Here is a 22,878-nt window from a genome sequence, read left to right as displayed (position 1 = left end):
CTTTCCCCCTCCCCCATTCTAATACTACTTTATACTCCCCCGTGGGTGCGTCCACATATATATTGTGAAGTTGGCAATCATGCTAACAGTTTTTATATTCCTAGTTGTAAAACTAATGCTACAATTAATAAATAACCTTAGTTGTAGACTCTGTGCTTAGTTGACACTTTTCTCAAAAGTTATATCCATGCGAGAATGATGTAGATATATCCTGTGAGCTTATAGGTTTAGTTTCGCCTATCTAATACAAGAAACAGAGAAACCACCTTTAGTAACCACTTGGTATCAGCTGTGTGCGTCGCAACAAGAAGTGTTACAGTGAACGTTATGGGCAGATAACGAGAAACATAAAAGCGACTTTTGCATTAGAAGCAGCTGGGTTTGTGAAGCGAAATCTGGTGGTTCTTCCTTCCGTTAATTCATTCCTGCTCACGTTAAAAAATAGTAGTAATCCACTGAATTCATACTGTGGCTTTTGCAGACACCTAAACGAATCGGTCGTTTGATGTGGTTTCAAATGAGCCTTTTTACACAGAACGATGGATAATTTTGATTGGGTTGGCTCTTCCAGGTAACAGAATCGTATGGAGAATAGGTCTCCATAGCGTTCCTGCCGTTTTTACGCCTCTTTGCTTTTAGTTGTGAATAAGCGTGGCCGGCGTGGGCATCGTATCATCTTTGAGCCTCGTCAGAACTTTCGAGTCACGTCCTCACTTTGTTCTCTTGTCGCGCAGTTGGATTTACCGCAGTGAAAGGCTGAAGGCACTGAACACGTGTCATAAATAAAGGTTAGGCTCCATTCAGTCCAACGTGAAGTGTTAGTGCTGTTCTTCTGTGGGGTTGGAACCTTTTACTGGCTCCCTCGAACCACTGAATGTAAATTACCTTTTATTTAAGACACGTTAGGACGTATGTTTACTACCTGGGCACACATACGGTGCGCAGAGCTTCAGGAAAAAAAACACGCGCTTTGAAAACCACTCCAGATATCCGAGTGGGGTCTGTTGACGACAAGCATTTAAGAATACACTGAGGGCGAGTGAATAGTTCTGTTTCCTTAATTTGTTTTTAATCTGTATTTTTAGAAGAGTGGAAATGCATAAAACTGGTGTTTTCAGACACAATTTCAGCTGTGAAACACCCGGTACTTCCATTACACCTTTATCTTAATTTGTCCGCCATATAATGTAATGTTTGCCGCTCATATCGTAGTTGCTTCATGCACAAATAGAAGATTGCGCGCCAATTCAGAACCTTGCGCTTAGAGGCGATACTGCGCTATAAGGACCAGCGAGTGTCGCACTTATCATCCCGCCTGGCCGGCACAAATACACCCCTGACTAGGCGGGCCCCTTTAAATGAAAGCCAAAATAAATAAATGAATAAAAATAAAATAAAACATGCGTTTGAACACCCAGTGTGCCTGTATAAGTTATTCTGGAGCTGCAGAATCCGAGATAGGCCCTACGCAGATTTCCATGTTTGACCTGCACAAGTGCTTGAAAATAAGCATTTTTGTTTTGTTTTCGGAAATGGGGATACACGTGGTAAGGTCATTCATGGTGCCGTAGATAGGTATAAAAATGATCACTATGTGATACGGTTGTTTTTTTATTTGATTTACCTTTGAGTTTGCCTGGAACGATCCCGCTAAATTGCGGGGAATCGGCTGGTATACGAGGTGTGTAAATTAAGTAATGAGACTCTTTTATCAATTTTTTATTCGAATATAACTATAATTCAATATTGTCCCCCTTAAAACAACTTTCTTGGTGAAGCCACACAACGTTGGAGATGGTTCTTCCAATCCTCGTAGCAGCGCTGGACCTCTGATCCTGGAATAGCCTTCAGCTGGTCGGTTACAGCCCTTTTGAATGTTTTCAAGTGTTCCAAATTGACGTTCCTTGAGGTGAAGTTACAATATCGGGAAGAGGAAAACGTTACAAGGACTCGAGTCAGGCGAATAAGGTGGATGAGGTGATACAAGAGTGTTTTTACTGGCTTAAAACTCGTTCATTGAAATTGCTGGGTGACAAGGCGCATTGTCGTGATGCAACACCCAGTTGTTCCTGATGTTTGATCTCACACGCATGACCCTTTTTCGAAGGTTTTCAAGAACTTCTCGGTGATAGTGTTGACTGTTTGGCCTTGAAGCACAAACTGTTTGTGGACGATTCCCTGGCTATCATAAAAGCAAATCAACGTGCATTTGATTTTCGATTTGCTCATTTTGGCTTTTTTGGACCTTGGAGAAGTTGAAGTGTGCCATTCCGTGCTCTGGCGCTTGATTTCCGGGTCGCAACCAAACACCCAAGACTCGTCACTGGTCTTGACACGTTCCAGAAACAGGGGATCATTTTCAATCGACTCCAAAAAGTCAAGGCACCTTTCCCTTCTGGTGTCCTTTTGGTCCTGGGAACGTTTTTCTTTTGGAACCTTTTTTGCCAAGATTTTTCTAATCCCCGATTCTTTGGTCAAAATCTGATGAACGGTGGCGTGAGTCAAATTCAACTCGTCCCCATTCTGATCGTCAACCGATGTATGATCTGAAGGCACATGATCCCGGATTATGTAGACGTTTTCATTGGTTCTTGAAGACGAAGGCCTTCCACTTCGTTCGTAGTTCATCCTTCAATCGACTGTCTTCCCTCTGAAAATGCCTTAAACCATCGAAAAACCTGAGTCCTTGACAAAACGCCGTCTCCGTAGGCCTACTCAAGTTTTGAAAAAGTTTCCGTTGCACTGTGCCTAGGTCTGAAACAAAACTTGATAGCACAACGTTGCTCGAAATTGATGTCACTCATTTTTAGAACCTACTAAAAAAAAAAAAAAAAAAAACTCTCACCAAAAAAAATCGCAATGGACAAGGAAATGTTTCGAGCAAGTTTTAAACTCGTACTGAAAGCATATAGCATATCGCCCGTCCAAGTCTCGCGTCCCCCAGTGTTGCCAGATCGAATGCTACGTTGCCAGTCTCATTACATGAGTGCGAGTGAAGTGCCTTGCTGTTGCGCCGTCTTGCTCGGCATGTCGAGGGGTCGTCATCGCGGCAGTGACTCCGCCGTCGACTTGCTGACGGAGCTGTTAGCGACGTTGCCCGTTTAACGCCCAGCTGGTACTTGCTATCCCCCCTCCCCCTTCCATGCTGCGAGGAATGAGTCACGCGATGCTGCGCACTTCGTCATCAGTTCGAGCGTCCAGTCAGATCGCCGAGTAAATAAATGAGGCACTAGTACGGGATGAATAGTATTTTTCTTAGTAATTGTTAGAGACCGGAAAAATTCGCGGGTTCAGTGACCTTTAGGTTAGACTCCAATATCCTTTACACACTCGGGCAAATGCCAACTGTTCATTGGCTGCTGACTTGTGATTCGACACTTCTATGAGTGAGGGTCTCTAATTGGCCCTCAGTCCTCCAGATTAACAGTGGACTAATGGCAGAAGCAGCACTAAGGTATAATTATTTGAATTTTTCAGCATAGCACGTAATGAACCCGCGAATTATTCAGGTCTCTAGTAATTGTGCTACAATATCGCTAAATAGACAATAATGAACGTGATTTATCATGCTTTTAATTTATAATAATAAGTCAAATTATACATTTTTACTCATAAATTATGTGTCTAAATGCTAGGTGTCTGTTTAGGTATACAACAAATGATCTAAATGTGTATCAAATTTGTACGGTGAAACGGGTGAAAAAAAAGGGGGAGGGGGTTCGTTAGAGATTTTGAAAAAAAAAAAAAAAAAATTAAGTTGATGTTACTATGGTAGCTCGAAGAAAAGCTTATCCGTGTTTTAAAGTCGTCTGTCCGTGTAGCATTACACACAGTACATATCAAATTCACGTATATTTCACCAAAATTCCGATTCCTGAATGAGATTCCTGCAGCTAGCACGCCGGTTATTTTCACGACGCCATGTTGTCTGCTTCGCTTCGCCAAGATCAGGCACGTGTCAACACGTGATAAAATTTTAAAATAAAAATATGAATGTCGTAACTTAAAATTAATAACAATTTGAAAGTTCCATGAAGTTGGAAATAAGTAAAATTAAATACTTGAATGTCTTAAACATAAGAACAATACAGTATCTTGAAAAGTTTTATTTATTTTCAAAAGTTCAAAATTTACCGTTGAGTTATTATTAAAAAACCGGCTCACTGCTCCCTGTGGAAATAATAAGCAGAACATAAAACAAAATTATATATATTTTTTTAATTCAAAGAATGGAATTATTACAAATAATATATTCATTAAATTGTTATTCATAGTTATTAAATACATAAATTTGTAATAAAATATATTTTTTAAATGTGGTGAATAAAGGTTGCTTACAATACAACCCCTTTCTCCTTACAGATGGAACACGCAAACATTTAATGTGTATAATGGTTAGAGACTGGAAAAATTCGCTTTTTCAATGACCTCTAGGATAGACTGCGCGATCCTATAAGTACTTCGTAACATTCAAACTGTTCATTGGCTACTAACTAATTTACACTTGATAATCAGGATGCTTGTGATTTGATAATATTTTGTTAAGGGTTTCCCATTGGCTCAGAGAACTTCGGGAACACTGTGGTCCAATCGCTCAAGCAGCGTGAATGTGAACGAGTTTGGATTCAAGCCTACCGCGAAATGAATCCGCGAATTTTCCCGGTCTCTAATGATGGTGAACCTCTGATAGAAGACTTCCTGGCCACCCACTGCGCCGGCCGTTGGCTCGCTCTTCCCTGGGCGGGGGGGGGAGGGGGGGGGGACCACGGGTCGCGCATGTGCAAGTGCGTCCACTCGCGTCCTGCTGGAATCACCAATGGCGCGATGGGTGCGACGCGAATAAAACATCATTTTCGTGACCAATCTCACGTTCTACACGGCTGTGACGTCAGCGCGACGAAAAAATTCGCGGAAACGACAGGCTTCCAGATTTGAAAGTTTTTCTATTTCCATCGCTTCGTGGAAAGAACACCAGAAATTGTTTTTTTTTTTTTTTTTTTTTTTTCGAATTATGCGGAAACTGGAGCTTTGGTAAAAAATATATATATATTTTATGATTTTTGTCGTAAACTTTGAAATATTTTAAATAATCTCACGTAATTTTTTTCCAAAAATTTATATATATATGAAACCATAATTTTCTCAAACATTTAAATTAAAACACCTTTTAATAATTTTTCTAATAAACGTAACAGAAGTATACATAATATCCTAATGCAAATTTTACGTGCGTGTCGTTCATGTAAAATAATGCTTGTATTGTGTATACTATGCCTTAAGGTCGATATGTGAAGCCTATCCCTGAGTCCGTTATGGTGGGTGGAACGAATGTTGCTGAGGAACAACTAAAACTGCGGTTTGTTAGGGAAAAAAAATCGAACGAGATGGGTTGCTAATGCCAAACAAAAGTGTGAACTAACTCAGTTATTGCGAAACACTGAAACAGGGGAACACAGTGGCTTCCATTGTTTCGCAACTTGTTGGAGTGTTGTGGGTGGTTTGGAGAGAAGGGCCCCTGGTGGTGGGGGGTATTTACAGCTCTTTCACTTTCACTTAAAGACAAGAGCTGCCTTTTTTTTTTTTTGCGCGGCGGAAGAGTGCAATATTCTCTCCGTCGTGGATTGAGCTTCAAGGACTGCTGGTCGTTCGAGTCGCTTAGAGCACTTCGCACCTTCGTCAGCGTCGGGGGGTAAACAAGTGGTCTAACTGCCCGCCATTCCAGACAAAGGAAGTGCTGCAACAGCTCCCTCTAGCCACTGTCCGAGCACATGGTCATTACAGAGCGTGTGATCAACAGGCGATGTTGTAAGAGGATTTGCCATATTACTGAAAAAATAAAATTTTCGTGGCTATTATCATGGTTGAAATTAGACAAGTTTCCACCCGGGGCAAGAAATTATCCTGTTGTCCCCCCACCCCCATTTTTTTTAAACCAACCAAACCAAAACCTTTTCGTCAATACCTCACATCGCCTCCACGTATTAATCCTACTATTCCATAATATTATTGATGTAAACTAGATGATGGTAAATTAAAGTATTCATTTGCAGTCATTTCATTTTTGATACATCGCAAGATAACGCCGAGTGTGACGACGGCCGAGGCAGCCCCTACTAGGCTGTATACCGAGGCCATCGGCAGAAGAGAAGGCTGAAGGCGAAGGGAAGGTCAGCTGGTCTATTTCGAGAGACCTGCCGCAGATGCCTGTTTCCCCCCTCCCTCCATTCCCCCACCCAAATCAAATTTTTTTTATTTTTTCCGTTGCGAAATGTGAGCACCGCGCTTCAGATGCAGCGCTGACGAGGCGATCGTAATGGCGCTCGTCTCGAGCCGAGCGCGGCCGGGGCGGCGACCCAGGGCCTCGCTGTGTCGTCGACTGCGGGGGTCGTCGCACCTCGCGCATGCGCGGGGCCGCGTGACCGAAGGCTTTAGGTTGACATGGAATGCCTCCCAGTTAAAAAAGGTTGTCTGTAAAGTCGGTTTACGGACGATAATTTCACGTGATAACGTCGTAACAAAACATTGACGAAAAATTGCATACATTTTTTTTTAATTTTCAAATATCATTTACAGTTTTTTTGCAAATTTTAATTGAAATAATTATGTTTAAATTTAATCACGAACAATTAGTTAAAAAGCCTGCCTAGTAATTGGCGTACTAAAAAACTAACTTTAATTTTTCATGCAAATAATTGATATAAATAAAATAATAGAAGTTGGAGTGATATTATAAATACAGTTGGTGCAGTATAAATTTAAACAAATTAAAAAAATTGAAACAAATACTTATAATTCAATATTAATTTAAACACGTGTAAAATAAGACGTTCGGGCAAGGTAGCGAATAAGCACTGCCTTGTTGGGTGGGATGCAACTGTAACCTTACTCGCTGGCCGTATGCCAGAACGTGTTCATACCGAGTTCCAGAAAGAAAACAAATCAGAAACCGTTTTAATAAACGGTGCCCTGCGCGAGGCTAGACACAGGTTTCATCTCATTCCAGCGGACGTTTCCCAACCACCAGTAAAATTGTTACAACAAAAATACTAGAGATAGCAGCACCATCGCGCAAAAATAGAACTACCTTTCTAATTTCCTTAAGTACTTTTTCAGTTGCAATTATTTCTTGTTATGGCTAGGGACCGAAAAAATTCGCGGATTCAATGACCTCTAGGATAGCCTCCATTATCCTCTGCACATCTCAAGTAAACACGCGTGATCATTGGTTACTAAATTGTGAGTCGTCTCCACTGGGTAGCTTGTGATTCGACGCTTCTTTGGTCGATAGTCTCTCATTGGCCCAGAGAGCTCCTGTTAAACCGCGAGCCAATAGCAGAACCAGCAGAATTATACACATGTTTGAATTTAAGCCTATCACAAAATGAATCCGCGAATTTTTCCGGTCTCTAGTTATGGCCATTTAAGTGTACAAAATGTATTCCAGGATAGTTTCGCTATCATAAACATCAAGACGCTTGGTGCGTCCAGCGATGATCACAAACATAATGACTATACACGAGGTAATGGCGCAAGACGCGGGTACACCGTCTGGACGAGATCAACGAATTAGTGAGCTCTGCGCATGCGCGGAATTTGGGCAACAGATCGGTATCGGATAGGACACCGAAATCCGTTCCCTAAAAATAAGGTACTGAACTGACCCTTGTCCTAACGTTAGAGACCGGAAAAATTCGCGACAGGCTAGAACCCAAGTGCGTGTAACTTATTGCCGCTTCAGTGATTGAAACACAGTTTGCCTGAAGGACTGTGAGCCAATGAATGACCCTCAACGTAAGAAGTATAGAATCATAAGCATCCCAGTTAGCAGGTGTCACGAGTCAGTAGCCAATGAGCTGGTGTAATGTTCCCCGAGTACATAGAGGATCGTGGAGTCTATCCTGGAGGTCATCGAAACCACGAATTTTACCAGTCCCTACCTATGGTGCACTGGGAATACGGTTAGGGTACTGGTGTAGCATATGCAACACTTGAACCCTTATTTTTTTTTGTGTCTAAATAGGACTCGTACGCACTGATTGGCAGATAGTTGCTGGCCATGACGGTGGCGTGTGCGACTGACGGCTCGGGCATTGTGTGTTCGCGTTGCGCCGAGTCTGCTTGCCCGGGGGTCCGGGGGAGGGGGGCGAGGGCGTTGCCGGAATCAGCGAGTGGACCCCCGCAGGCGGGGCTTCGCGGCGCAATGACTTGGCCGGTCCGGTGGCACAGGCGTGCTCGGTCGGGGGCGACTGAAATGCTGCCCCTTGGATGGGCAACCCTTCAGGATTTTTCTGACAGTGATTAGTTTGTAAAGTAACATAACCTAACCTAACCTAACCAAACCTAACCAAACCTAACCTAAACTTACCTAACCTAACCTAAACTAACCACTGTCAGAAAAATCCTGAAGGGTTGCCCATCCAAGGGGCAACAATTCAGACAACCTTTCAAAAACACTACTGTCAGAAAAATCCTGATGGGCTGGCCTTCCAAGGGGCCAGTTTTCAGGATTATTTAAACACTTAAAGAAACATGTTTTCAGAAATTGGATGGGCTGCCCTTCCAGTCGCTGTACAAACAAACCATTGCCAGAAAAATCCTGAAGGGCTGCCCTTCCAAGGGGGCAGCATTGCAGTCGCCCCAAAGAAACATGTTTTCAGAAATTGGATGGACTGCCCTTCCTGTCGCTGTACAAACTAACCACTGTCAGAAAAATCCTGAAGGGCTGCCCTTCCAAGGGGCAACAATTCAGCTCCCTCCTCGGTCGTTTACTGGCCGAGTTTGTGCACGATACGTTCATTTTTGTTTTTTATTTGGTTGACTTAACTTTACGTGGCGAGTTTGTTCCACCGTGCCTTCGAGTTAACAGTTTTTTTTTTTTTTTTTTTTTAACAGAGCACATGCAAATTGAAAATAAAACAGAACTTACCTAAATAAAAACAATAACCGATAAAATAAAATTGAACTAAAAATAATTGCTATCGAGTATTAAAAATTAAATAAAAATCACAAAGAAATAATATAAGTTCTTTAACCTAGCCTATGAGATATTAAAAATATAATTTAAAATAAATAAATTTACCATATTACACACAAGATTCATAACAATAGGTTAAATATTTACCTAATTGTAACTACAGTGAAACATGTTTTGTGATATAACAATTTATAAAACTATAAAAAGACTATCATGAACTATCATCAAATTACTAATAAATTTTATATTACTAATTTACACAAATTCACGCCTATTCAGCCACACAAATCACTGATGCCCACATCTAAAACTGAGCACGGGAGTCTAGTAGGTACCTCGATAATGTTTTCTTAAACATTGAAGGTAATTTTGAAGCCTGATTGATTCGGGTAGTTTGTTCCAGGAACGAGCAGTAGCCACAGAAAAATATCTCGTGTTGTGTGGTGAACAAAGAATAATTTCTCTGAGAACTGGGTCAATAAAAACAATTCTAAGAAATTTAGGGCAGTCGCCCCCACAATTTAAATAAACTGCTTACTTCTAAACTATGAGTTCTCAGTTATGTCGGAATCTTTTGTGCAGGAAGGATCAAGAAGATGGTGGAGGGCATGGACAATATGTAACAACGGCAGCGTATGTAATACAGCAGTGTTTGTAGCACACACTCCACAAGATTCTCGTCAGAAGTGTATATATATTCGGTTTGATATTGAACTGAAAACCCTCAGAAGGAAAATACTAATATCCTCAAACAATGGATTTGGTATGGCACATTCACAGTTTTATTTTTTTTTTTGTGAGTGGAGGAGTAAGGGCTGCTTACTTCTGAACTAGAGTGCGTTCCGTTTGTAAAATCTATGCAGTCTTACATCAATTCGTTACAGAAATATTGAAGTAATTAAAAATCACGCGGCGATTTTGCTGTATTTCTAAATGTTATAGGGACCGGAAAAATTTCGCGGGTTCAATGACCTGTAGGATGAACTCCATAGTTCCACGTACACTCGGTCGAATGTCACCCACTCATTGGCTGCTGTCTTGTGAGACGTTCCAGCGTAGCAGCCTGTGATTCGATAAAGCTTTGGTTGGGTGTTCCTGATTGGCCTTGCGTCATCCAGGTGAGTTGTGAGCCAATAGCAGAGGCAGCACTGAGGTATAACTATTTGTATTTTGGCCTATCGCGAAATGAATTCGCGAATTTTTCCGGTCTCTATAAATGTAGTACTCGAGGATGGCATTTGCCTTTACTGGCGGCGAGATCCGTGATTGCGAGGTGAATCTCGCAGAGTCGTCCCCCTCGGAAGTGTTGATAGCAGGAGGAAAGAGGAGGGGGGGGGGGTTCAGGGCTGAGGACCGTGACGGGAGTTGCCGCGTGTGCCGCGGCCGGAAGCACCTGGAGCCAGGATCCAGCTCCAGCTCCAGCCCTGACGTCACTTCCTGCCCGGCCTTTTGTTCCCGCACATGTCGCCGGCCGCGACCAGCGAGCAGAACACGCGGAGGCCTTCATTTCACAGACGAGAGAGACACACCCGATCGTGCATCTTCGGTTTTTTTTAAATTTATTGTAAAAGTTTAAGGTTAGCTACATTATAAATATGTACTTTAAAATATTGTGGACGGTTGATTTGGTTAGGATAGCTACATTAAAGATACTGTGAAATCATGTAAACTGTTTCCTAGCCCTGGATAGCTACATATTGAAAAGTTATTCGCTAAGCATCCATAAAATGATTTTACAGTATTTTTAATGTGGCTATACCTACCTAATATAACCAACCATCCACAATGTTTTAAAGTATTTATAATGTAGCTAACCTATCCTAATCGACCGCAAAATTTAATGCCACACCGGTTTATGCAATGAGATAGAACGGGTAAAAAAAGCGAGAATGAACTTCAGGGAACTTCGGGTGTGGCTCTCTCGTCTGTGAAATGAAGGCTTCCCTTGTGACTTGTCCGGACCTGCATTACACCCGCATCGCCCTTGTCAGCTACACACATGTCTATACCTGCACGACCACTCGGACTCTAACAGTCGGCACTGTCGTGTGTGGGCAGTTGGAACTGACGGCTGCCCATCAGCGGGAACAACGTCTCGCCAGTCCAAATGTCAGTCCATCAGTCCATCAGCTGATATCTTTGTTTATATACTCTTTGGTTGCTTTGCTATTTGTTTCTTTATTTATTCTTTGTAACTAAAAGTGCAACTGCAACTCCATATTCTGCGATGAAACTATATATCCAATAGCAGCAAGCAACCACAGAACTGTTCGCTTGTGCGGGAGGCTGAGACTGATGGCGTGTGCAGAGGGCCTCAATTCAATCCAGACTGTCAGTTCGGAATGAGCAGTCCCAACTGGGAGCTGGACTGATCGTGTAAGGGGGGCCTTTATGGTTATATTTGGATCTGCTGGCAGTTCTAGGCGCGGGCTCATAGTGGAAGACAGTACGAGATGTGAACAAAGAAAGGTGCGGAGCCTGGTGGTATGTCGGGCCGGTCATCAGCAAGGTGGGAGAGGGGATGGGGGCGTGAATGATGTTCCCCCTCCTCCAAATACTAAAAAAAAAAAATCTATCATTCTTACCAACCCCTTCCCCACAATCCTAAAAAAAAGTATCATTTCCCCCCCTTCCTTCAACTTATCAATAAATTAAGTTCTGCGTATGTTCCTGCTGAATACGAATGCATTTTTATCACATTCATTTATTAAACTATCGCACAGAGAAAGCAAAAAAAAAAAAAAACGCTTTTAAACCAAGTAATAAATGATTTCACCCGTTTTTGTGGAGGAAAAAAAATTATGAAAAGAAACCACGACGAAGAATTTTTTTCTATAGTTTGACAGTTTTGAATTGTAGGTTTGGTGAGGTCCTGCGACTCGCGTGTTTTGAAAACTACCGTAGTTTCCTTGCGTTGCGCGCTGCGCCCTTGCGCTCCTGCGAACAGCGTAGAGCGGCGAGGTCGTTGCCCGCGCGCTGGAAGCTGGGGTGGAGTGGCGCAGAGTTGCGCGCCATGAAGGACAAACTGCACGCGCCAGCGCCATCTGTGACCGCCGACTAGAACTGCGTCGAGGCAGGCACTGTGGACCACCTTAGCAACCGAAAAGACGCCATAGTTTTAGGGAAAACTTTTGGTCAATTAGGTTAGGTTAGCTACATTATTAATACTTTAAAACATTGTGGGTGGTTGATTTGGTTAGGATAGCTACATTAAAGATACTGTGAAATCATGTAAACATTTAAAGCCCTTATTTCAGGTGTTTTTTTTTTTTTTTTTTCATATTTTTACAAATATAGATAATATTCTCTTCAAGAAAGTACCTACTATATTTTTCACAATAATCATAACCTACTCTCACTTTTCATTTAATTAAAAATCACAATATTTAGTAGGCTTTGTTTATATCGCGCCAAAGATAAACTGAATGAAAAGAGTTCGCACATGAGCGAAAGGGTTTTCAACCATATCTTGTCACGCTGAAGGTGTGAGCTCGTTTACACACGTGCAGAATCACCCATGTGTCTCCTTGTTCCTCAACAGTGGCGTACGAGAGAAGGGGGGATGAGAGACATCACACCATACACTCCATGAAATGAAATTCTGCGTACTTTCCTGGTTCTCAAGTGTCTTAGCCGTTTCGTACAACCAATGTTTCGTGACGCCTTACACCTTAAAATCCTACAGCTGTTTTGCTTTTTTTTTTCCGCGATGCATAATATTTTCCAGTACGTCCACCTCAGAGACGAGGTGTTTTCGACATCCTTTCAGGCAGCTCGTATCGCACCAGCGCATCGCTGCAGGGAGAGGAAATGCAGGCTGTTTTCTCAACCGGAACTCCACAGAGGTGCGTTGGTTCATGTCCGGCCCGGACCGGAAGCAGAGCAATTCCCGGCTAGCAGTGTTTCTTCCCGCCGCGTGAAAATTGGCCTAGGTTAGCGGGAGTCAGGTGGGAGAGATTCGTTTTGAATATGCGGTTGCACGGCGCTCGCAAATGGTTTCTTACCCGTTATTGTCACTGTGTGTTGCGAGACGTACATTGTAAGCGTTAGTAGATACGTAAATAACGAGGGATTGTCCGACGTTTCGGCATTTCCATTTGCAGCCATCTTCAGCGGCGATTAACAACTGCCTTGAAGATGGCACGCCGAAACTATAGCATTCCTCCAACCATTAAGCGGACGTGGTCTCAAACCATAAGCTAAGAATTAGTTAGTGACTCTGGTCAGATATCGTGATAGGGACAGTATGGGAAACTGGTGATGAATGCCCCAAGGCCTCTCAGGGTCTGAGGGGATGCCGATGTCGTGATGTGAACTGCATGCGTGCAGTGTGTAATCTTCGGTGTTTGGGCGGGGCGGCGCTGTCCCAGCCAGGGCACGGCTTGCATCGCGCACAAACTGTGCGATTGTAGTCGTGTAAACAAGCATAAACGGATATCACGTCCTGTTTGAAGTTCACCGCCCACGTGACGTGACTCAGTTACGACGCAGCGCATGGCGCTCGTGGGACGCCCCCCCCCCCCCCCCCCCCCCACACTTCCGGACCTGGGATTGTGTACAGAAGAAAATTATTAGTAAGACAAAAACACAAATTAAGCAAACAATTGCTTTTGTCAACAGGATATAAACACAACATAATATTCCATAACAGGAATATGGTCAACAAACAAAGAAAAACAAAGAAAAATGGACTAAGAGAACGAAAAAACCACCACAAATGATGACAGCACAAAAAATATTGAACCCAAAAAAATTCAGCACAACAATTGAAACGAGACATAAACACGACAAAGCGAAAAGACGAAACAAACGCAATTAATTTTTTTGGGTTCAATAATTTTGAGCTTTCATCATTTGTGTTTTTTTCTTTCGTTTTTTTTTTCCGTTCTCTTCTGTTTTGGAAAACTATTGTGTTTGTTTCGTCTTTTCGTTTTGTCGTGTTTTTTTGTCTCGTTACAACTGTTGTGCTGAATTTCTGGGCTTCAATATTTTTTGTACTGTCATCATTTGTGGTGGTTTTTTCGTTCTTAGTCCATTTTTCTTTGTTTTTCTTTGTTTGTTGACCTTATTCCTGTTATGGAATATTATTTGGTGTTTATATCCTGTTGACAACAGCAATTGTTTGCTTAATTTGTGTTTTTGTCTTTTGGGTATTTTTAGGTTTCTTCTACAGAAAAAGTGCTTAGCAATGGCGTATGTCCAAAAGCTTACATCAAGTCATGCACTCCTATTGCACAAATCTTTTAAAGATAGTATCTTCATGTTGTACATCTACTCAAATTTCCTCCCAAGTCAGTTGGGTAGTTTTTATCCTTGGCGTGTACTTGTCCCGATAATAATAACGCTCGTCGGTGATGCATTCCAGAGAATTCTGTCATCCTGAACTCGATTTACGAGGCCGTGCCCAAATACGACTGAATTATACGTGGTTGTGCCTGAACGTGACATCACAAGGGCTATCTGAACTGAAAGTGAAGTATGCAAGCATAAGAATCTGTGTGGCTTACTTCCGATGTGCTTAGAGTTAAAGAAACATCCCAATTTTACAAAACGTTTGTTAGTATATTTGGTACAGCATTTAAGTAATTTCAATAATGACTTGTAATTTTTTTAATTGTTTTTGACTGGTATTAATAATTTAAATAAAACATTATTATTCAAACATGCCGATCGTAACTACGAAACAGACAAATTGATAAAGTAAATTGCTGTAAATGTGTGTAACATTAAGTGTTTAAAATTACATATTTTAGCTAAATATTGTATACCAATAAAATTAATTTCTTGAAAAAAGGTAAACCTGTTTGGCTGGCTAATACCAGTTGAAGAGGCCAAACATTAAACCCGTGCGGATTCTTCAAGTACGACACAAGGGCAAGTGAACTTACGCGAGGTCGCAAGTACACAACTGTGGACTTCAATTCGGACATTACCCTAGTTTTCCCATGATCACTCTGGGTAGATACTGGGGTGGTTTCCCACGATCACTCTGGGCAGATTGTGGGGTGGTTTCTTGCTAAAGACGAAACACAAGTGCAAAAAAAAATTAGCACAGTGGTCTTGTTTATTCTGTAGTGTAAAATTAGATATTACCGCTCTCATAGGTGTAGATACCAGCCGTGGCAGGGGGGGGGGGGAACCCCTGACTGTGGAGGAAACTGTTACTGTGAAACTGGGATGATAAACGTAATAATGTCGAAACTACGATTTAAGGAAAATTTTGAATATATCAAATGTTCCGCTCATTACTTGCTATAGACCTAGACCGCCTAGTGAGATGACTTGTGTAGATTACCTCAAAGTGCAAAACCTTGGGCTGCAGATTCCCCTCTCTCTCTCTCTATCTCTCTATCTCTCTCTCTCTCTCTCTCTCTCTCTCTCTCTCTCTCTCTCTCTCTCCCCCCTCAGCTTCGCTGCGTATCGTACCCATGTGCGCCCTTTAAGGCTCTGTTGAAAACTAGAAATTGTGGAAGGTTCCATTGCGACTGCTAGACACTTCCTTCGTGTGAGGAGGAATTGTTCGCGCGCCGGAAGTCGAGGCGTGTCCCAAGTTTCACACGTTATCAGTTTTATTCCCAGGAAGGCGGCTCTTGCGCACTGTCGTAAAGTGCCTTAGTTTTGACAGTTCACGTGCTGCTAACGTTACTCATGTTTCCTGCCACGGCCGACACGTGTTATCTTACCCAAATAATGCAACAGGGTCGTCAGAACAGGCTTTGTTTGACAAGAAAATACGAGGCGCATTCGTGCTTAGCTGAGAAATTTTTTTTGGCCATGATTTTTACTGCTAGTGTGTATATGTTTTAGGAAAATATCACGCGCCAGTCTTCATAAATTTTCCTCAAGTGTAGAAACACGTATTGTAACAAACTAACAAAACTGAGTTAAACATGAAAACAAGTGTACTGTTTCAGCATAAGCCATTTTAATTTATAGAAACAGCCAATTTAAGTTTCGGCCAGTTAGTGCAAAACAAGTTTCGGACAGGTTTTAACTCATCAAATGTTCTTGTGACACCTTTCAAAAGCAAGGTGCGTAGAATATCGTATTATGATTTATAAAAGAATACAATACCAATTACTCCCATTGTATGACTAAAGAGAATTTTGTAGCATACTTAACTTTTTTTGTTGGCCCTTCGATAAAATATAGTTCTTCGTCAGTTTTGGCTTGGGGGAACCACCAGTAAAATTTCACGATGGTTTGAAAGTTCAACCAGTTTATACCGATTCCAGATTTATACAGTTTATTATTTTTTAAACCTTCTTCGTTAAGATTTATTACATAACCATAACTAAATGGAATGCCTAAAATTGATAATAATTGTTTGCAGTGGATCTTATCCTCTCGAAATCATTGTGGATCAACAATAAATGTATTTTTATTTTTTCAATTACAACTGTAATTTAGCTCAACCAATATGTTATGGACCTGAGAGGTAAGGTACCTCGGTGTTTTGGGATGAAGGTCGTGGTCTTATTAAACTCACTCACCGAATGATGACTGAATCAATGAATTTGGGATGGGCGTTTCGCTGATATCTAGGATGTTTAAAAAAGGGGGGGGGGGTAATTTATGTTTGCAGATACGAAATGCATTTGTGGGGGGAACTGAGAGCACCCAGAGAAAAACCCACGAGATCGCATAAAAGTTCACGGCGTTTGCTACGTGCGATAAATCAGGAAATCGAACCCGGAACGCCCTAATTAGAGCGAGAGAGACGAGTGTTCTGACCAATTAAAGGGCGCCGCCTAGTCAGAGGTGTATGTGTGTTAGTGAGGCGGGATGATAAGGGCGACGCTCGCTGGAGCTTCTAGCGCGGTGTCGCCTCTAAGAGCAAGGCTGTTGACTGGCGTGCAGGCAACTATGAGATTTGAGGGGTGACCGTAACATTACATGGCGGAGAAATGAAGATAAAGGTATAATGCAAGTCCCGCGAGTGGTTTCAAGAATCTGTACTGGTGGTTTCAAGCCTAAAACGTACCCTGAAAACACGCGTTTTTAGCTATTTTCACTCTTTTAAAAATGCCGTTTAAAAAAAAAAATAGGGAAAAACAAACTACGCATCCGCCTTCAGCGTATTCCTAAAAGCTTTTTCTTTCTTCATAAACAGACAGCACTCGGGTGTGTTGGGCGTGGTTGTTTATGGAGCTGTGCACGCCGTATGCGTACAGGACAGACATGGGTAGGGTCTGGGTGCATGCGACTGCTGTGACGCTTGGGCAACTCTGTCGCCGGCTGCCGGACTGGGGGGGGGGGGGGGGAACTGCAGACCCGCCACGGGAACACGTGGCGCGCGGTGTCAACCCTGTCAACTTCCGGTGGCTGGCGGCTGCCATCTTGCCTCGAGCTCCCCTCGTCGAAAGGAAGCCTTCTTTCCACACACCAGAGAGCCAAACGCCCGATCGTGCATCTTCGGTTTTTTTTTATTTTGTTCATTGTAAAAGGTTAGGTTAGCTACATTATAAATACTTTAAAACATTGTGGACGGTTGATTTGGTTAGGATAGCTACATTAAAGACACGGTGAAATCATGTAAACGGTTTCCTAGCCCTGGATAGCTACATATTAAAAAGTTATTTGCTAAGCAACCATAAAATGATTTTACAGTATTTTTAATGTAGCTATACTTACCTAATATAACCAACCATCCACAATGTTTTAAAGTATTTATAATGTAGCTAACCTATCCTAATCGACAGCAAAATTTATTGCCACACCGGTTTAAACAATGAGATAGAACGGGGGGGAAAAAAGCGAGCATGAACTTGGGGGAACTTCGGTTGTGGCTCTCTCGTCTGTGAAACGAAGGCTTCCCCTCGCCGAACACCGGTGGACGCCAGCAGTGCGAAGACTCGCTTCAAACCACGCGAGTCACATGCAAGAAACACTGGCACGGATGAATCATTATCGGTGTCCGGCCTACCATAAACCTATTTCTTACGCATAACACAACAAAGGAAATACGGAAACGTTTTCCACCGACATGCATTTGTACGAGACACGAAAGTCGTGTATTAAGGTGAAAATAAAAAAACGAACAATATGTTGTGTGATTGTTGAACGAAGACGTGTTGTGGATTTGACGCGGGGTGTGGTTTTGAAGACGTGTTATGGATTTGACGTGCTGTTTGCAATCTCCTTGCATGGAACCTAGGTTTCTTTTTGCAACCCCCTTGTACGGAACTTCCTCCTTGCACGGTTCTGGTGAGGTTGCGAAACTCATGGTATTGCTTTTTGCAACCTGCTTGCATGGAAACTAGGTTCCTGTTTGCAATCTCCTTGTGCAACATCCTTGTACGGAGGCAACTGTCTGCCACCTCCTTGCCCGGAACCCTTGGTGTCTGATGAGGGAAACTGGCCAGGCGTGCCTTGACATTTATCTGTCGGGAGACCGTGCCTCACGACTGTCGAGGCCTGACCTTGTTCCAGATGTGGGCGATATCGCTTAAATGAGTTCTATTCTTCTGCCGCAAGTCGTGAGTCGGTCCACGTCAGGACGAACACCTTGACCTTGACCCGGAACACACGCCTTAAGAAATTAGTCTGGCTGGATAACAGTATCAACTCCCAAGTGTTTTGTTCAACTTCCGAAAGAACCTGGAACAATGGATTACGTGATGTTTGGGTAGATGTACGATGCGACGGAAGTGAAATTGGGTAACCACGTCATACAAGTCAATATAATGGCCTACATTTATTCATGTACTGAATTCATCATTGTCTAATAATCATTCTTCAAGCGTTACAAATATGAAACTTTGCTTGCGAAAACTGATGGATGGCTTATGAGATGAATATTGAAGTATTCAGTACATATTTAATGATCTTATTTATGCAAAACAATTTGCCCCGTTTTTGTTGAATTGAAATGTTTTGTGAAGTACAGCTGTATTAAGTAGCTGAAATGTTTTCATTGTTAAGTTCGAATTCCTAATGTGGAAGATGTGATTTTGTAATATCCTTGGCTATGTTCTTCGTGTCTCCAACGGTCTAATGTAAACTTGTCGAACAAATATAAAGTGTGATATATTGTGGCTTTTTGGCGCATGTTTCTTACATTATTTGGGATTCTTTGGTTTTAACCTTAACAATATTGCCCATTGCATGAATCATTTAAAGAACGTGACCTCTGTGCACAACCGTGCGTCGTAAAGACGTGACGAGACGAGGAGTGGAGTGAGACGCGCGGAGGTGTCGCAGGAGGCCGGGTGGCGGATGAGGGCGGCTGCCGGCGGCTGGAGGCGGGGCCCGCCCCCGAGCAGCAGGGGCTGATGGAGCCGCCGCGCAGCTTCCAGCGCGCAGTCTCGCTGGCCGAGCCGCGCAGGAGCCGCTGCTCCTTCACGGCCGGCGCGCAGACCACGCCGTGCGCCTGTGAGGACCCGGAGGACGCGCTCACGGCCGGCTGGCTGTTCGCCGACGACGAGGCCGGCCCCGCGCAGCTGGTCCATGACGGCGGAGACGAGGAGGTGCGGCGGAGGCTGGCGGAGCTGGCGGGCGCGCTGGCCGGGTCTCTGGCCGCGGAGGACCCGGGCTGCCGCGACAACCCGGGCTTCGACGGCGCCGCGGGGCTGGACATGACGGACCCGCGCTGCGACCACCTGCCCTGGCGCGCCGAGCCCCACCAGGTGAGCTGCAAGACAACTTGTACGTGAAGTTAGGTAGCCGACAATTGTTCCTTTATAATCTATTATTTTATTCCACTCACGTAATTATAATTTGTCAACTTTAATCTGTTACAAACACGCAATATGATGTTTGAATGAAGCACCGCAGGGGCGTAGCCGGGGGGGGGGGGGAGGTGTTAGGGGTTCAACCCCCCCCCCCTTCTTAGCACCGAATCTTTAATTAATTTCTTATTCATCACTCAAACAAATTTCATATTAAAATTAATAAAAAAAAAATTACCATTACAATACTTAAATTTAAGTACCGGAAACTGCTAAAATAGCACTATTTTACACCTTAAAATCCAAATTTTCCTGCGGGAAGACCCCCCCACATCCCCTGCTTTAGTACGGAAAGGCAGGGGGGGGGGGGGGGAATTCTTCTTAACACCCCCCATACACAAATCCTGGCTACGCCACTGCGGCGTGTACTAACCGTCTTTGTTTTGCATAGATGTACAAACAATGCTAATTTTTTTATGTGGACATGAAATAAAATGACTACAAATCTGAACCGGATTATCAGGAGATCCGGATGAACGAGGACCGGATACTGTACTTATGTAAGTAGTAATAGTTTAGTTCAATATGCAGTCAAACGATCGGAGCAAGGGTGAGACGGTCCGATCCTACTACAAAACGCGCTGGGCAGTGGGCGTGGGTGAGCAGCTGCGGGGTGCAGGGGACGTGATGTTGCCGAGTTACGCTGGCAGATTAGGGGCTTCGAAGGTAGGATTCAATAACGTCATTTACAAGGATACTTAAACGACACTCGGTGTATTGATCTTTGTCTAGTAACCGTCTGATGTCACCGGAACTTATTTATTCTTTGAAAAGTTTAAGATTAGTTTATTAATTTTGTATTATTTATTTTAATTTGGATTTTTAATCTCGTTCACAGAGATGTCACTAGATACAATAGCAATCAAAGGGCAGGTAATTCAGCAATATTGTAAGGAACCGTTTCAGCATTTGCCTGGAGTTGTTTCAAGAACTGAATTGAGTATCGCTGTAGCGGTTTTCACTGTGTCACATTCGCTCACCATGTTTAAAATGTTAAACCACCTGTTCTTACAGAATGCATGTCGTCTTGGAGTGTATGTACGCTTGGATATGATGTAGATGCCTTGAAGCCAAGCACTCTAGGACAGAAAATTGCTATCAGAAGTAGTTTTAATGTTTTCAATGTTGTCGTATAACTTGTCTAAAACTTTAAAGTTCTCAACAGTACATATTACCAAAAGTGTTTGTAAACAAACCGCGGTGTCATCGTTCGTAAATGAACATCACGTGATGCTTTACAAATGACATTTTGGGAAATAGGTACCACTGTTACTAACTGTTCAAAAGTATAAAAATTGAAACGAATCATACTTTGACACAAACTGCATCACCAACTCTAGTCGCATACGCCACATGAACGGCCGAACTGATCAGCAGTCTTGCAGAACGCAAGTCTCCAATCAGGCGTGATCAGCAGTCTTGCATAACGCAAGTCTCCAATCAGGCGGCGTACCTAATACGTGCCAGTCGTAACCTGGCAATTTTTTTTCCTAACCTAACTAAAAACTAAGTGTGTTTGGGAGGGGTCCGGGTTAGGAAGAGACTCTAAGTGCGTCTCAGGCCGAAGCCTATGCGCTCTAATCATGCAGGGTTTAAGCCATGCGGGAGAGGAAGCATGCATCATGTGCTAGGAGGGGGATTGGCCAGCCATGGCAGCAATTGGCGCCATGACTAACTCCCCTCACTGACTATTCTAGACTAAACACTAAATAAGTTGGGCCCAGGTAAAAACCTGCATAGACACAGGATCTCTTACGTGCGGGATGCAAAAATTTCATGCATTATTGACAAGCAGGTTGGTTACAGGAAACAGAAGGATGGTTCCGGAAGAAGAGTTGGACAGAGTAGAAATAAACTACTAAGCAAGGGGGCGGGAGCTTGGACATTACTGTGATGGCGCTGGTTGTTTCAGGGGGCGACATTTTGTCGTTTCCCGCCGGGCTGCCAGCCAGTAACCTGGCGGGAAGCCTTCTTTTCACAGACGAGAGAGCCAAACGCCCGATCGTGCATCTTCGGTTTTTTTTTCGTTCATTGTAAATAAATATGGCGGTGTTGATGAAATTATACTAATGGTCAATTAGGTTAGGATAGCTACATTAAAGATACTGTGAAATCATGTAAACTTGGGGGAATTTCGGGTGTGGCTCTCTCGTCTGTTGAATGAAGGCTTCCCAAAACCTGGCTGGCGTTGCAGTGGCCGGTCAGACGCCGAGGGCAGGTTCGTGCAGGCAGTAAACACGACGGGAGCGCGCCTGCAGCGAACCATCCGCCACGTGGGTTCTCTTCTGCGACGTCGCTCCCTCGGTGTTCACGGGGGCGGGGGAGACCCAAGATGCACGTAAAGTTCTGCCATTCCCGATTACACCCGAACAATTCACCTTCGGCCAACTTCGGGATTTGTTTTATTTTTGCGCAGGAAAAATGAATTCAAATATTAAAAAGTGGTCGGTTAGGTCAGCTACATTAAAACACTTTAAAACACTATGGACGGTTAGTTAGGTTAGTATAGCTACATTAAAATAAACAGAGAAATATAAATATATATATATAAATAAACCCGAGGTTGGCCGAAGGTGAACTGTTCGGGTGTGTTCGGGAATGGCAGAACTTGATGTGCATCTTAGGCTTCCCCGAGGGCGGTGGCCTTGCGGGGGGCGGGGGGGGGGGGGGGGGGTGGCAGTCAGACGCAAGACGCGACACGGAACGAGCGGTTGCGTTGCGCGGCGGAGCGCAGTCACGTCTGGCTGAGGAGAGAGCGACCTTGCCCGTTCGTCTTGCGAGAATTAAATTAATCTCTCTCTTTTTCTTAACTAGCTACTGTTATTTGAAGTGTAGGTGAACATTGTAGGCACTAGTTATTACCGTTTACGCTGTCATTGTGAGACCGTTAAACTAATGCAAATTAGTGGGATTTTACTGGAAAGCTGTTAAAACTGCTTCAAATGTCTGAAAATCAGGCTACGTGAACAGTTTTGTATTTTTTCAGGAAAAATGTGGAATTTAATTTCACAGTTTAATATTTTTGACGTGATAACGTCTTATAAATCGATGAACGCCGGCTGCACGCACGAAAAAATTGTCACGTTCCGCCTGAGCCGAGCGTGCAAGAACCGGCCAACCACCGTGCGAGAAAATCTTCCATAATATCAAACAAGTTAAAGGTTGGCCTTTTAA

General features: G+C 43.2%; 1 protein-coding gene across 1 annotated transcript in view; it reads left to right on the top strand.

The window, feature by feature from the left end:
- Window positions 1–22,878, top strand: part of LOC134542325 (sodium-dependent transporter bedraggled) — a 152,026-nt gene that overhangs the window by 61,684 nt on the left and 67,464 nt on the right. The window contains exon 2 of the mRNA XM_063386474.1: window positions 19,178–19,602. Within this exon, the coding sequence (XP_063242544.1) occupies window positions 19,249–19,602 (354 nt within the window). The 5' untranslated portion in view covers window positions 19,178–19,248. The remainder of the gene's footprint in view (window positions 1–19,177; window positions 19,603–22,878) is intronic.

The sequence above is a fragment of the Bacillus rossius genome (genome assembly GCF_032445375.1).
Source record: "Bacillus rossius redtenbacheri isolate Brsri chromosome 4 unlocalized genomic scaffold, Brsri_v3 Brsri_v3_scf4_2, whole genome shotgun sequence".
NCBI classification, from domain to species: Eukaryota; Metazoa; Arthropoda; class Insecta; order Phasmatodea; family Bacillidae; genus Bacillus; species Bacillus rossius.
The sequence above is the reverse complement of the archived record's forward strand: the minus strand, read 5'-3'. Positions and strand labels throughout refer to the sequence as shown.